At 42.3% G+C, this 15,118-nt stretch overlaps 6 protein-coding genes across 6 annotated transcripts; 2 read left to right on the plus strand and 4 right to left on the minus strand.

Moving 5' to 3' along the window:
* Window positions 1-45: 45 nt before the first annotated feature.
* I206_103038 (uncharacterized protein) lies at window positions 46-3,699 on the minus strand (the record flags this gene model as incomplete). Its single annotated transcript, XM_019153722.1, has 16 exons — window positions 46-137; window positions 192-347; window positions 417-584; window positions 643-952; window positions 1,020-1,730; window positions 1,792-1,985; window positions 2,042-2,249; window positions 2,308-2,426; window positions 2,488-2,563; window positions 2,670-2,774; window positions 2,833-2,909; window positions 2,970-3,048; window positions 3,107-3,222; window positions 3,292-3,408; window positions 3,468-3,562; window positions 3,626-3,699. 16 exons carry the CDS (start codon window positions 3,697-3,699, stop codon window positions 46-48), a joined length of 2,697 nt encoding a protein of 898 aa, XP_019013883.1.
* A 613-nt stretch (window positions 3,700-4,312) lies between these two features.
* I206_103039 (uncharacterized protein) lies at window positions 4,313-5,483 on the minus strand (the record flags this gene model as incomplete). The annotated part of the gene is made up of 4 exons (XM_019153721.1): window positions 4,313-4,554; window positions 4,648-4,856; window positions 4,924-5,349; window positions 5,455-5,483. The coding sequence occupies 4 exons, from the start codon at window positions 5,481-5,483 to the stop codon at window positions 4,313-4,315; spliced, it is 906 nt and encodes a 301-aa protein (XP_019013882.1).
* A 394-nt stretch (window positions 5,484-5,877) lies between these two features.
* On the plus strand, window positions 5,878-7,905 carry I206_103040 (uncharacterized protein; the record flags this gene model as incomplete). Its single annotated transcript, XM_019153720.1, has 7 exons — window positions 5,878-5,977; window positions 6,051-6,088; window positions 6,150-6,614; window positions 6,678-6,756; window positions 6,831-7,243; window positions 7,322-7,464; window positions 7,524-7,905. The coding sequence occupies 7 exons, from the start codon at window positions 5,878-5,880 to the stop codon at window positions 7,903-7,905; spliced, it is 1,620 nt and encodes a 539-aa protein (XP_019013881.1).
* Window positions 7,906-8,574: 669 nt separating this feature from the next.
* On the minus strand, window positions 8,575-10,735 carry I206_103041 (uncharacterized protein; the record flags this gene model as incomplete). Its single annotated transcript, XM_019153719.1, has 7 exons — window positions 8,575-8,865; window positions 8,923-8,993; window positions 9,145-9,827; window positions 9,891-10,051; window positions 10,116-10,187; window positions 10,245-10,384; window positions 10,465-10,735. 7 exons carry the CDS (start codon window positions 10,733-10,735, stop codon window positions 8,575-8,577), a joined length of 1,689 nt encoding a protein of 562 aa, XP_019013880.1.
* A 788-nt stretch (window positions 10,736-11,523) lies between these two features.
* On the minus strand, window positions 11,524-14,058 carry I206_103042 (uncharacterized protein; the record flags this gene model as incomplete). Its single annotated transcript, XM_019153718.1, has 4 exons — window positions 11,524-12,688; window positions 12,746-13,461; window positions 13,517-13,981; window positions 14,035-14,058. The coding sequence occupies 4 exons, from the start codon at window positions 14,056-14,058 to the stop codon at window positions 11,524-11,526; spliced, it is 2,370 nt and encodes a 789-aa protein (XP_019013879.1).
* Window positions 14,059-14,465: 407 nt separating this feature from the next.
* I206_103043 (uncharacterized protein) lies at window positions 14,466-15,005 on the plus strand (the record flags this gene model as incomplete). Its single annotated transcript, XM_070202671.1, has 1 exon — window positions 14,466-15,005. The coding sequence occupies one exon, from the start codon at window positions 14,466-14,468 to the stop codon at window positions 15,003-15,005; it is 540 nt and encodes a 179-aa protein (XP_070058772.1).
* Between the last annotated feature and the right edge of the window lie 113 nt (window positions 15,006-15,118).

Consider the following 15,118-nt stretch of genomic DNA (forward strand, 5'->3'; position numbering starts at 1 on the left):
AACATATATCTTCGATGACCGCGGAATATTCAGTGATTTGTCACGTTACAACTTTGCCTTGACCTGCTTATCACTCTGCACGAGGGTGACAGCGGCATTGCTGAGTGCGGGAGCGTCTCTTTCTTTGACCTTCGCGACTACTCGGGAAATGAGAATTAGTGTTGCTCATAGGTTTTCCAGCCATGACTCACCGAAAATGACTTTGTCACCTTCCTTCCACATCTCTGTAACCAAAGTCTCACCAGGAATGACTGTACCTGCAAAACGAACTTTGATATCCTTGTATGGACCAAATGTTTTCAACACGTGTTTACCGGCAATACCCATCGAGCAGAGACCATGCAAGACTAAAGGGATGATCTTGTTCAGCGCTGATTCTCTTGGAAGTCAGGAAGAAAGAAGAAGAGGCAGCTCACTAGGCTTAGGGAATCCTCCCATACTTGCGAAAGAAGGGTCGATGTGCAGAGGGTTATAGTCGCCGGATAACCTGTATACCGCAGCTTGTTCAGGTGTGGTCTTTTCTTCTACCACTGCGTCGGGTTTACGTTTCGGTGGTGTGTTGAGAGCACTAGCTGGACCACGATCTAAATTGAAATTTCGATGATTAGCGTTGTCTTCATAGCTCAAAAAAGAACAACTCACCTGAACCATTCTTCTTTCCGCCAAATCCGCCGCTTCCTCTCAAAATGACTGTACTCTGATTCTCCGTTACAACTTCCCCGCTCTTATCCTTGGAGAGCACCTGGACAGTAACGGCAGCTGTCTTGCCCTTATCCAGGACCTCCATCAACTTCACATGATTCACCAGAGTCCCTGACGTAGGAATAGGTTTGACAATCTTGAGATATTGTTCCCCATGTAGCAATTTTGCAGGGTTAAAGTTGGGTACGAAATCCATTGAGAGGGATGAGGACGATCCGAATTGTGGAATCACTCCGAAAGTGGGCAACGCCTGTTGAGGTTTCACAATGGTAAGTCACTCGAACCCTCAATTGCACACACGGAGAGTGTAGACTTACGGCAAATTCGTCGGCATTCTCATATGTCCACTGCAACTCATCCGCCTTGGCTCCAATACCAAGGTTGTATAGCATGACATCTCTTTCGGTATAATTGAATTCTTCAGGTTCCAGAGCAGTCTTCTTAGCTTCCTTGATTTCAGGTGTATCTTCCGAGTCTTCGAAATCACCGCCTTCTGCGTCTTCATGAGAAGTATTAGCAAAGTTGGCCATAATTTGTTGCAAGGCTTCTGGACCGCTGGAAGGGTTCGTAGCGTTTTCGTCGAATGTCGTAATTTCTTTCCATTTCTTGACGATTGATTCAGGTTGCAGCTCCCGATCATTGGGGAACGAGACGCCGTATGTTCTTTGCCATCTCATTTGAGCGGCATATCCACCAAACACTTCGTAAAATGTACCCGTATCTTCGCATTGCTCAGAAGAGAGGAATCCAACGATCGGAGCGACATATTCAGCCTTCATAGCTTCCATAAGCTCTTTGGGCCATACAGTAGCCGTCATGGCAGTTCCTGCGCGTGGGGCGATGCAGTTAACCAAGATGTTTGATCTGGAGCCTTCGATAGCTAGTGATCTTGCCAAACCGATCAAAGCTGCTTTGGCGGTGGAGTAATTGGCTTGGCCAACTGTACCGTATATACCGTTCGGCGAGGCCGTAGTAATGATTCGACCGTACTTCTGCTTTTGGAAAATAGGCCAGACAGCTTTGGCGCACTACATCTTGAGTAATAAGCTTTGGCCGCCTCTTTAGAGCAAGTACGCGAGCTGAGCTTACCTTGAAAGTCCCTCTCAGATGGACTTGGATTACCTGATCCCACATTTTCTCATCCATGTTGACGAAGGCCTTGTCTCTCAAGATACCTGCATTTGCAACGAGTACATGTACAGTTCCGAATGCTTCAACAGCAGCTTTGACAATAGCGTCACCGTCTTCAGCAGAGCATACAGCGGTCACCGCTTTCCCGCCGACTGCAGAGAATTTCATCAGCTGGAGGTTCTTCGTTTACTTCACAAGGTGAACGTACCAGCTTTGACTTCTTCTACAACCTTTTCCGCTCCAGCTTGGCTTACATCGTTGATGACGACGTTGGCGCCGAGCTTACCGAACATCATAGCGTAATCTCTGCCTAATCCAGCTCCCGCGCCGGTGATGATTACAGTCTTGTCTTTGAAGGTGATTGCTGGAGAAATTTGCTTGTTAGGAGGCAGGGTCTTTGATGTTTTGGCCCAACCCTGTATGGCCCTCGCATCAGCGTGATCCAGCTTGACGTGCAGACAAACAGGTAATTACCATCATATCGCCATCTTCACTATTTATAGGGTGTTCTGGATGTTCGAAGTCTTGAACCTCTGACCACTTCTCAGCTACAGCTGATGGTGTGAAGCTGTCGTCCGTGCGCCAGATCGCGCCTGACGTTCTCATCTGGTCAGCTATGAATTGCAAAGCGTTGTGATAGCCACCGATACTCACCTTTAGATCGTTCCCATCTGACCTCTGAGACAAATCCGGCGCCAAGCTCGAAAATCCTTCCATTTACATCGGGTCCCTGGGTTGAGCATTGTCAGGACGCCGACCTCACACGGGTCCCGACAAAAGGCAAAGGAGTGGAATGAGGGAAGGCAGGAGACGGGAAAAGGAGAGTGACAGCTTACGTTCTTAGCTGTCAATACTCCAACCATAGGAGCGATGAATTCAGGCTTTAGTCCCTTGAGCATATCAGGCGGTAGAATGGTCTCAGTCATTGCCGAAGCAGCGATCTAGTTTATTGTTCCCGTAAGCTGTGAGCCCGAGGAGAGGGGCTGGTGGAAAGCTTACCGGCACTATTACGTTTGTCTTGATATTATACTTGGCCCCCTCCCTAGCTAGCGTACGAGTAAAGCCGACAAGACCCACTGCGCAACAGTCCCACGTCAGCTTTACTGAAGTCAACGATACAGATGAAGACAGCTCACTCTTAGCAGCAGAGTAATTAGCTTGACCCATGTTTCCATATAAACCAGCGGCAGAAGCAGTATTGATGACTCTTCCGAACTGTTCATAATAAATCAGCTGACTTTGGCCTGTCATTCAGGCATGATCTTAAGCTGACCTTCTGTTGTCTGAACAAAGGCCAGCACGCTTTGGTACATGCATATGCTCCTTTGAGATGAACAAGGGTGACAAGATCCCAGTCTTGCTCAGACATATTCTTGAACGATTTGTCGCCTAGATATGGTACGTCATCAGCGTCTGCTTGCCCCTGGTCACGAGTACAATGTGGTTAGATAAGCTCACGAAGTATTCCCGCATTGTTGATCAATATATGCACCGTTCCGAATGCTTTGACAGCTTGATCTACGACTTTTTGCCCATCCGCGACTGACCCAGGAGCAATCGATGCTTGACCACCGGCTGTATAAAGATGATGTCAGCTAAACCTCCGAACGAGATGCTGTTCCTAGCTGACTTACATGACTTGATCTCATCTGCTACTGCCTGAGCAGCTTTATCCGATACGTCATTGACTACTACCTTGGCACCTCGGGTAGCGAAGAATTTGGCATATCTGATTTGTCAATGCGGTCAGCTAGCTTCTGATCCTCGGAGAGGAACTCTCAAGAAAGCTCACACTTTTCCAATACCGCTACCTGCTCCAGTGACCAATACTACCAAGTCTTTAAAGTCTAATGATTGATGAGCCATCTTTCGAATGTCTCGAACTGAGGATGGAAAGGTATATCGATATGAGTTTGGAGGATTAGGATGAGGTATATAAGTGGAATATAGGCGGATCGCCGGTGTGAAAAATGCTTTTCCACTTGTTCTGCTTAGAATACAGCCAACTAGATGATTAAAGCTGAAACGAGATATGATGGTTGCTCTTTCGGATGGATACTATTAATGAAATGAGGAAAAGAAGAGGATTGTTAGCATGTGTACTACCTTTTATCATTCATTCATTCATTCGTTTTGATTATGCATTCCCATTCCGGCTCAAACACATAATCTTATAACCGGTAACTTATTCATCATTAAACTTATCACAAGTTGTGACGTGGCTTTCTTTGCTGCTCTTAAGCTTGAAGAAAGCGTTTACATGTTGCAGATCTCATGCATCTATGATCTGTCGTATCCTGTCTTGTTCAAACGGGTCCGACAAGAAATAAGATATGATTTGGGCCAAAGTCTTGATCTTGACGAGACTACGTGATGTATTCTAAATGACGATGGGTCGTTCTTCCAAAGCATACCCTGTCGACAAAATGCAGATCCCGCAAATATGCTAATGTCTGTCATAACTGATAGTTACACTACGTTACAAATCGAAATCACTATCGTCATCACCGTCATCATCACTTTCATTCTTTCCTCTACCCGTTCCCAGTCCTATACCACCAGACCGTATATTCGTTGATCTTGAATTCACTCCTCCTACTTTATTATCGAAATCATATTCATCATTCTCTTCTTCTGAATCTCCATCAGCATTTTGTTGACGAAGTAAAGCTGAAGAAGGTTTCTCTATAGCTTTATAGTATAATAGCAAGCCTTCCAGATCTGTATATATACTACTATATTAGCATAAATTCAATTATATCCTTATTACCGATCCAGACGACTGTATAAAGTCTGAAAGATTACTGTACTTACCCCTAACAGTCGTTTTCATTCCTTTCAAACCCATTCCAGCTATAACATTGCCACTGATTTCCCCATTTCTATATATAAGTAAAGTAGGTACATTCTTATCTGGGTAATTCGGTATACATAATCCAGCAGGTATAGAGAGGAATTTTGTAGATGGGTGAACTGCAGCTAATTGATGTAATAGTGGTCTGAGATGTTGTGAGAGTGGTACGCTGATTTGTATAGAAAATAGAGCACAGTGTCATGCTAATCAAGACAATTAAAAGAAGAGGGACTTACGAGTCTTTAAATAAAAAAACAACTACTCCAGTTCCTCGTAATCCGCCTTTTTGATCTTCTTCATCTTCCTCATTCAAATCATTTGAAGATCCAACTTGATCTTGATTTTGATCCGGATTGACTTTACTACCTTCCGTAACTTCTCTGACAAAATCTTCCCTTGAGAGATGTTCCATAGACCCAAATCTTCCTTTTTTTTCTTCCTTTTTTAATTCGTTCATTCTTTTCCTCTTATAATCTTCAAACATCCTCTCATCATCTGAATCAAGGTTATCATTTTCCAATAAAGTTACTAATTGATCCGTATCTGCTGTAGCTGCTATTGCTCTTATAGCATCTTGATGGGTTATATGTGGGATATCAGGTGAAGGGGATCTAGAAGGTGGTTTCGGCGGTAGAATACCATGTGCTCGAAGTGCATCGTTACTGCGTCGAATTGAAGATTAGTTACACTTTCTTTCTTGAAAGGTTTAAAGAGCATCTCAGTGAGATTCAACGAATGATTCTTTATAAATAATTCTCAATACATACAACTCTGTATCTTCATTGGGATTGACCATGATGTTTGGTTCGTCAACTTGAATTTGCGCTGTTCTCGTCGAGCCCTGTAGCTCGAACGTCTTGTCTTGGAATGGTCAAGCGGTTCTCACTCTCTTCAAATGATCTTGGTTCGGCCGTAAAGTCAATCACGAGATTTTGTAGAATATTCTATGCCAGTCTAAGAAGTATGAAAGGTAAGATAAGTAATAGTCGAGCATATTCGAAATGTTGGATATTTACGGCATAGACATTTATTTATACGCTAAAAAACGCGGGGTATCCACATCATTCAAAACATGTCATTTTCCATAAAATATTGACTCAATTTACTCGTACATATCCCGAATATACTTATACAGTTGCTGTTCTAGCAGCCATGAACCCACAAAGTTCTGCTGTAACAATATATCAATCATGATTGACAAAGAAATCGAAGAGTGGAATAACGTATTGAAATGGTTAGAGGAGAAACATCCAGGTTTCGAAAGTAACTTATCCTTGAGAGATCTTCCAGGTAAGTTGATCATTTCTTTGCATCAGAAGCCGAACCATTACATGACACGTGTGCTGACTCATATGGGGGACAGGTTTGGAAAGAGGTATGACTGCTTCAAAGGATCTCAAAGTGAGCTGATCTGCACATTTATGGAACGATTCAAAGCTGACTCGATCATGCTATTTCGTAGAAAGGAGAAACACTCTTGCATATTCCTTCAACATGTATGCTAAACCCTTTAACACTTTTACCAAACTCCCTTATTCCTTCTCATTTATTTCCTCAATCTGTATCTCGTAATAATCCAAATGATTCAACAACACCTATCTCGAAAAAAGCTCGAATGGAAAAAGGTAGAAAATTAGATACTACTCAATTACTTACACTTCATTTAGCTTTGACTAAAGATTCCAAAAATAGATATAAGAGTAATTGGAAAGAATATATAGAAAGTTTACCTAAAACATTTAGACCGTGGCATCCTCTCACATGGGTTGTATCTCCTATCTTGACACAAAAAGAAAATGTACCACAAGTAGAATGGAAATGGTTTAATCATTTATATGATATCGGTTTATCGCAAGCTGCCAAGTTGAAAGTACAAGATGTGAAGAAAAGGTTTGATGAAGAATATGAGATTTTAGTAGAGGTTCTAGTGAGTTATTCGATGTCCGTTGAATGTAGAAAATGTAGATGAAGCTCACAATCATATGCCTAGACTGAAGAAGAACCTTTTAAATCTCAGAATTTGGTCGAAAGTATAGATAAAGAAGTCATTCTATGGGCATGGTTGAATGGTAAGTGGATTACAGCTGGCTTCGATTCCTGATCACCATAAGTGGTACAGTGACACTTATTTGCGCTTTTGTAGTCAATACTCGATCGATCTCAATTCCATTAGGTTTACCTAGTCCATCCGAGCGAAATAATCATACCCTCGTACCAATTATGGATTTCATAAATCATTCATCTAATGAAAAAATAGTAACTCCAAGAGTAAAACAAGTACCAACAGCTTCTTCACGAATACGCAAATTATCCATGTCAACTAAATCTAATGGGTCGAAATCTGATATCGCATTACCTTCACCTCCACTAACGACGAACAACGGTAACACTACAATGGGTTTGAGAAAAGCAGATCAACATTTATTACCTAATAAAATTGATTTCAAGCTTGTTTGTCAAGATAATGGTTTAAAAAAGGATGAGGAAGTTTTCTTTGAATATGGAGGTCATTCAAGTTCGACTCTTTTTGCAGAATATGGATTCTGTGAAATTCCAGTACAACCTAATTTGGATTCGCAAAATGGAACTGTGGAACATCATGAGTCTGAAAATGGTATTGAAACCAATGAGCAGGTAGTTCCTGAGGAGGATGGATGGCTGAATATGAAATATGGTGAAGTTGATTTAACACATTATGTTAGTGAATTATGGGAAAATCAAAATGAAGAAGATAAAGAGGAGAAAAAACAAGTTTTAGAAGATATAGGATGTTGGGGGTAAGGTTGAATGTTTAATATTTTGAAAGCGAATCAATTAAGCTGATAATTGATAATAGAGGAAATACAATACATTGTCAACCATCTCCTGTACATCCATCACATTCTTTATTAATGACGCTTCGATTAATTCACCTTCCATCAAATTCACCGAAATTAACAAATATCTCAAGGGGTTTAGTAACTTATGTTTCTCCTGCGAATGAAAATTCGACAATGATGACTCTTGAAAGTATTCTGAAGAAAGTTATTAAAGATTCTCAAAAGCGTCATAAAAGTTTGAAGAAGTTGGTAAAATATCCTGAGCCTGAAAATGGGAAAATCTTAACATCTCAACAAATTGGAATTATTAAAATGTTATGTAGTATGTGTGACGAAGAACAAATCTTATCTCAGTCTTTATTAGAACGTATAGAATCAGGTGTGGTGGACTTTCCATAAATGATGATCAGTGTGGACATTTGTAATGCTTGTTTCGATGGGGAAATTGTATTAACTCGATGCGTTGAAATAGTACCATGTATTGATGTACTTGTCAAATCGATATATCAAAAAGCAGCCAAACAAGCTCATTGCGGAGATACAAGCTTCACGAATTGGCTGTAGACTGACAAAATGAACCAGGGCATGTTATAGTGCAAGCAGAGTATGTCGGTCGAAAGCGTATTCAATATTTGGTTACATCGATATGGAACGATTCAAAAAAACTCTCAAATGATACACTAAAGTGGAGCCGATATCGTAATTCCCGAGCTTATAGCGTTACCGAATATCGGTTAGCCGAGCCGATCTATTTGTATCAACTAATAACTTCGCTAAGACGGTATGAGATGATGTTTACAATTTGATCGCGAGCTGACCAAAATGACCCGAGCAGGTATTATCCGTCTGCTCATAAAGATCACCTGAGCGCTTGCATCTGTCTGTGGGCTGAGACTTAGAAGAAAGAGGTCCAATCGACATGAGATTCAAACATACATTTTGTATTTACCATAAAAAATACTGACCCAGTACGTTGATGAAGGGCCTACAATCAAGCAACCTACCATTCCTACGGAGAATCACTCGCGACTCAATGTCCAAGCCCAAAAGCCCTGTTGATTATTAAGTCTATCTACCATCTTGAATAGCCCTGTTCTCTTCAGAGACCATTTCAACTTCAGTCTTATATCCCTTGAATTTTCTAAGTGAAACTTTCTTTTCGAATAACTCATCAATTTCTGCAGGTGATCTTCTAGCTACTTCAGGTAAGATGAACCATCCAATGATAGTGGCGATAGTACCAGTACCAGCGAAAAAGAAACCGGTCTTGACACCCCAATGAGCGTCACCATTAAGCATAAGTGGTGTACAAAAACTGAACAAAATCGCAACCATATTGGAGATCGCCAAACCCCATCCCTAAGGAATGAATGCGATATTAAGCTACGACCATCGTCGAGGTCAAAAACGACTTACTGCTGTTCTTGCACGAAGGCGTTGAGTTGGAATTTCCGAAGCGTAAGCTATAGATCCATTAACAACATTAGCTTTTCAAGTGATAGATCAGAAGAAGATGTATTGAAAAGATGTCTCAAGCTAGGTGTTACAGTGGGTTTGGCTGGAAAGGCACATACCATAGCCTAAATCAAGAGTATGTCAGCATTGTCAACGAGAGATACTGAATCCGAAAGAACTTACCAATAGCAGAAGCTCCTGTAGTTGTGAAAGTGGCAAGACATGCGAAGAAAATGAGTAGGGATCCAAGAGATTTACTTGAATAGTCGAAACATCCGATCACACCTAATGCTAATACCGATCCAGTTGTAACTGCATATGGATACACAGTCAAAGGTCTTCGTCCAATAGAATCGGAAAGGCATGCTGTTACAAGCATAGCGAGAAGTTGAACACATCCTAAAATGACAGTGACGAGGAAAGGGTTCTTGTTTCCAGCTAATTGGAAGAAATAGGTAGAATAGGAATTGAAAACCGATAAACCGACAAATTGTTGGATGATTTTTGGCCAAGCCGCGATTAGAAGTCGAATGAGATTTGTCCCTTGGAAGACGGCCCACGGACCTTCTTGATTATCTCTCTCAGCTATTTTCTTCTCCGCTTCGATAGTGGCTGTCATGATTGCAACTTCATCTGCAACATTGTATCCCTCGATTCGACCATGGTATTTTGCCAACATCCTGCTGGCTTGATCTAATTTCCCTTTGCTGACCAACCACCATGGAGATTCAGGAATCAAAAAGAAAATAATGCCCATAACACCAATCATCCCCCATTGAGTATAGATGGCATCTCTGAAATTGACCTTCTTGGCAGTTAATTCGTTTAAAGCGACACCTGCTAAGAGTTGGCCAACACAGAACCAGCTAACAGACAAAGGCAAGTCAGAACGCTCTGAATGCAATTTTAGTTGGTTTACGGCTGCTCACAAAGTATAAGCATTAATCAGGAACCCTCTAAGATTGACGGGGGAGATCTCCGCAATATATACTGGCAAAGTGGCTTGAAGCATTCCGACACCGATACCCGAAAATAATTTAGCCACAAGCCAAGTCTGCCAACCTTTGACCAGACTTTCTATAATAACACTCTATATATTATGCGATATACATGTTAGTGTGACCCTAGACATGCTACAGTAGTCAGAAACTTACAACCACAAGGAATACCCAGAGGATGTATAGTGCGGCTTTTCGACCAAGAGCATCTGTGGCATATTGCAAAAACTGCATTTTCCGCTTCGTCAGAGTGAAAACTTCGTGTCTTTGATTGCAATGACTTACAATTTGACCAAGAGTCTGGCCTAAACTTTGCATGCCGCCGAACAGAGCAATCTTCGATCCATTGATTGCGCCTTTTGCATCTCTTGGCATCAAAGCGATGAAGCCTTTGTTTGATATGATACCACCATTCAAGTTGATTTCTTCATAGAAAATCAATTTTCATCAGCAAAAAAGCCTCCTGGTGTCTCTTTTTGATGGTTGAAGGTATGTGTGCACTCACGGTAACCTTCTAATGAGGCACTGAAAGCAGCAGCCATAGCTACACCAGCAATACCCTTATTTTGCTTGACTGTGGCCCAGATACCAAGATCATCGAGGCTGGACCTCATTTGAACTTGACCACCTTTAGAGATTGTCCTCCTGATTTCCTCAGCGGTCTGTAGGTGATCATTATGAACAAGTTCGTTATCCTTTTCGTTCATACCCAAAGATACAGGAACAATATCATGATTTTGTCTATTTGATTCAATCTCATTGTTGCGTTGTGCCATCTCGTACAATCTATGTATGGTGTGAATCCGACCCTTAGACGATAGACAATCAGATTATCTCAATAGACTTTCATATAATCTATTCATATATCAAATATCCGATACCAACCTCCAAATTTAGATCTTATGACCCACGGAGAACCGTACCGGAGCACCTGATCAACGGCACAACATTTTCGCGATAACTACATTGTTTTACTATTATACCCCGGTTTTTAATCTATATATACCCCGATGCGTAAATCAGCAAAGGTCATACAAGCAGTAGACAGGGTATAATCATGTGGGTAATTTATATTAGACATAAGCATTTGGAGATGGTGGCGCAATCAAAGGAAATTAACATCGAAGTAGGTCCGGTGCCTTAATGCCTACTCTCTTTTCCCCTGCTCTATTAGCGCCAAGCACAGATGGTGTCTATAAATGGTTGTGTTGAGATGAGCAACGGCAAATTAATGATCCGGGTTCACGTAATATATCTGAACACGTTTTCCCTTTTCTCTGGGTCGCAACTTTTTGTCCACGATAGTGGACCCGACGGATTTGGCAGGATGCATCGGTCTCGTTGTTAGTATCCAGCATCGGTAAGGACACCTTGTCGAGAATAGAAGATGATAGTTGTCTGATTTACCGGATGAGCATTCCGAATGAGTGAACATTGCATCAAGTAGGACGTCTATGAGACTGACCAAAAACGTAGCTCGCGAACATGGCTACAGAAATCTTCTTTTACAGTCGCCACATTACTGCCTCAGGCACGCGATATAAGTCATAGCTGATTTTTGGTATCATATATAGAAGCTCAAATCTGTGACCTTGCCTTCTTCTTTTCTAGCTTCACCAGGAAGCTGACTGACAACTTCTATGGCTTTCTTAAATCTTAGATCAACTCTTTTCTTCTCACCTTCTGTTTTCCATGACACCGTAGCCAAATTATCTTTGCCTAACGCGACTTTGACTTCTAATTCTTCTGAAAGGCCAATTCTAGGCTTGAACATGATTTTTCTGAAACCAGGCTCGATCGGTTTGATCCCAGCTACTTCTGTACAATATTCGTAAAGCGGGACTGCTCCCCAAGAATGGCAATCAGACCTCATTCTGACATCATCTTCTTCCCAAGTTGTCAACCCATTATCTAACATTCTCTTCCAGGGTTCAAACACTTTTTTATAGAATCCTTCATAGGCCTCATCACCTGCTATCGCGAATGCTCTTAAGGCGTAAAAAATCATAACGTATGAACATTTAGAGAATCTCTCAGCTCCAAATGATCCTTTCAAGATTCTGATTTTATCCTCAGATGAAAGAGGTACGTCAGCTAGGACGGCAAATACTTGACAATGTTGGGAATATGAGAGGTCGTCGGCAACATCGACTGTCGAGTCTGTGAAGTACTCTCCGTCGTAACAATGCTTCTTAATTGCGTTTCTAAGAGATTCTGATCGATTTGAGTATTCAGCGGAGTTTCCAGGTCGACCAACTTGTCTTAACAGACTTGAAGCCTTCTGAAGGACGTAAGCGTACAGTAATGATAGATAAGTATGTCGATTTGTCTTCCTGCCTGACGTAGGAACACCTTTGTCTGGATGATCATCCGTAGCAGACCAGGTCGTAACCCAATCGCAATATTGCCAGATGTCTTCTGAGATCCCACTGACTAGACCAAGCTTGTCTATATGTTGATCAAAGAATTCGAATACACCATCGATTCGAGGTACGAACGACTTCGTGAATGCTGAATCCCCGAAATACAGATGATGATCGCAGACCTGCAGCACCCAGTAAAGGGAGAAAGCTGCTATGATTTGTTTGACAGCTGAGGGGAATCTCGATTGAGTGAGACCTTCGGGTGTGATCGATGCGGCATAATTGACAATGGCTTGTCTCATCAAACGATCGTCTCCTGAAATCAAGAAATGGAATAAACCAACAGATCGACTATCCCCGGAATACCTAGACAGCCGTTGATATCAGCTTCAGTGGGTTTTGCCGAGTTTAGTATTGGCTTACTGAAGCTGTTCGTAGAATGGACAATCCGAGTATCCATCAAACATACAGTTTCGCAAGGTTCTTATTGATACATCCCATATTCTTTCACTATACTCGTCTCCTTTTTCTCTCCAACTTCCTTTCACGGCTAAAGGATAATTCACCTGAGTGGCATTGAAAGAGACAAGTTGAACAGGCTGACTCCCGATTTCAACTTCAAAGCGGAGAAGACGAAAAGTCCTAAACCAAAAGGGTTCATATGTGATTGTCTCACCGGCTGGAACTTTCAATGTGACCTCGTCGTAAGGTCCTATCAACAACCCATTCTTGGAGTCCAGACGATTCGCTTTGGAACGTAACCAAGGGTAAAATCTGGGTTCTAGCTCGTAACCTTCGGAGTATGTCAATTTTAGTTTGATTTCAGCATCCTTGGAGGACGAGAATGACCATTGTACGAATGCAGTAGAATGCACGTCTGCCTGGATGTCCAAGCTATGTTTCGTATTCTCTTCCAAATCGATTGAGCCACTTCCTGATAAGTATCTTGTCCAGGCGTCCTTTGTGGCTGAGCTTTCTAAGGCATTTATGGTATTGACAGCGATAGATGTGCTCTCAGGCATGGGGATGCAACGTGGCTGCAATCTCCAAGGCGGGAGCTCTCCATTCAAGGTCTTAAAGGAATATGGGATTGGTTTTACGGACTGGGTAGCGGAAACGGGGGAAACTCTCTCGTTGATCTGCATGCGCTATCAGCTAGGTCATCTGGGACAGGAAAAGAAAACTTTAGCTTACATGGAGGAAGACATCATCTTGTAGACCGGTAGGATATCTCCGGCTTTCATCCATCACAGCTTCCCAGCCTTGTGCAGAAGCGATATCGTGTTCTCCGATCTTCCCTATACATGTGAGACCAGGAAAATTGGTTCTTTCAAAAGGCATACCCCCTCTAGAGCCCGCAAAATATCTGATGACCAAAAATTCTAACTTATTGTTTCCGTCCTTTAGCCAGGGAGCGACATCTAATGTATCATAATACCATATTGTTGAATGACCTCTGGAAGGTCCAACAGCTACTCGGTGCCCGTTGACGAAAAGTTTGTACCGAGTGTCAGCAGAAAAGTGTAGCACAGCTGCAGATGGTTTTGTTGATGTTTCAAAGGTTCGGGTGAAGGATACTAGACGAGCAGCCGTATTCTCTGAAGATGAGTCGATCCAATTAGGTACCCATACCCAATTCGCTTGGAGAGTATTGATAGTCTGCAAGGAGTCAGTGGATCTGACTTTGAGAGACACTATATATACAAGCTCACCTGCTGAATATTTGATGGCGCCATCGTCAACCTGATCTCCAGCTGACGTTGTATTGTGTAAGGAGGGAATATTCATTGTCGTAGCCTACGCTTATCATTGATTTAATCAATTAATCTCAACGACAATTTTTGGTCGGTCAGTCTTGACGATGATTCAGGATACGATGACATAAGGATTAGGCACAGTATCTTACCGGAACTACATCCGACATCACCGGTGTATCTTCGCCCCGAGCGTGTCTTGAATAATTCAGAGTACTTCGGAGTCGGGCTCTGGTTGACGCACCCGTGAAGACGGAAACTGCTGTTTGTGATCGATACCTTTGTTGGATTGATTTGACCGGGCAAAAAAAGTTGACATACTCGAGAACTTCCTAGGACACACCTACATACAGAATCAGAGTAAATTACGCGTCAACACTTCAGTCAATATGAGTTCTGAAAACACGCGTTTCGTTGCGCCTCTTCGAAGAATTATAACAACCCATACTTCAGACGATATAGATGGTTCCAGAGTCACGATACACGATGACAGTGTTTCCCTTCGACCAGTCCTCGATGGTAATGCCCATATCACACCACTATACTCTTCAAGCGATTTACCTACTGCAAACCCTCATATAATCAGTGCTAAACATATAACTGAAGCGATGGGGAACGTTCCAGGGGTAGTCTTTCCAGGAGGAACGAATGGTCAAGTCACGGATGTCGCACCAAACTTCCGAATAGGAATGCATCGAACATCTTCAATTGATTACAATATCATCATATCTGGAAGCGCAACTCTGATTCTGCCGGATGGGAAGGGAGGAGAGACACGTACAGTGGTGAAAGCTGGTGAATTAGTGGTTCAGACGGGTACATTGCACGCATGGGAAGCTGGTCCAGACGGAGCGAGGTGGATCACAGTGGTCATTGCCGCTTTACCAGTGGACATTGATGGAAAGAAGTTGGAAGATGTAGATTTCTAGTACGAGTAAAGGGTTAATCGGCTATAGTTGCGTCCGAATGGGCAGTTCTGTATGAGTAGATTCAATAGATTCCGTAGACCACATATCATCGCTTGTCAGACAATGAAGCCGTA

This window comes from Kwoniella pini, chromosome 4 (genome assembly GCF_000512605.2).
Source record: "Kwoniella pini CBS 10737 chromosome 4, complete sequence".
NCBI lineage: Eukaryota > Fungi > Basidiomycota > Tremellomycetes > Tremellales > Cryptococcaceae > Kwoniella > Kwoniella pini.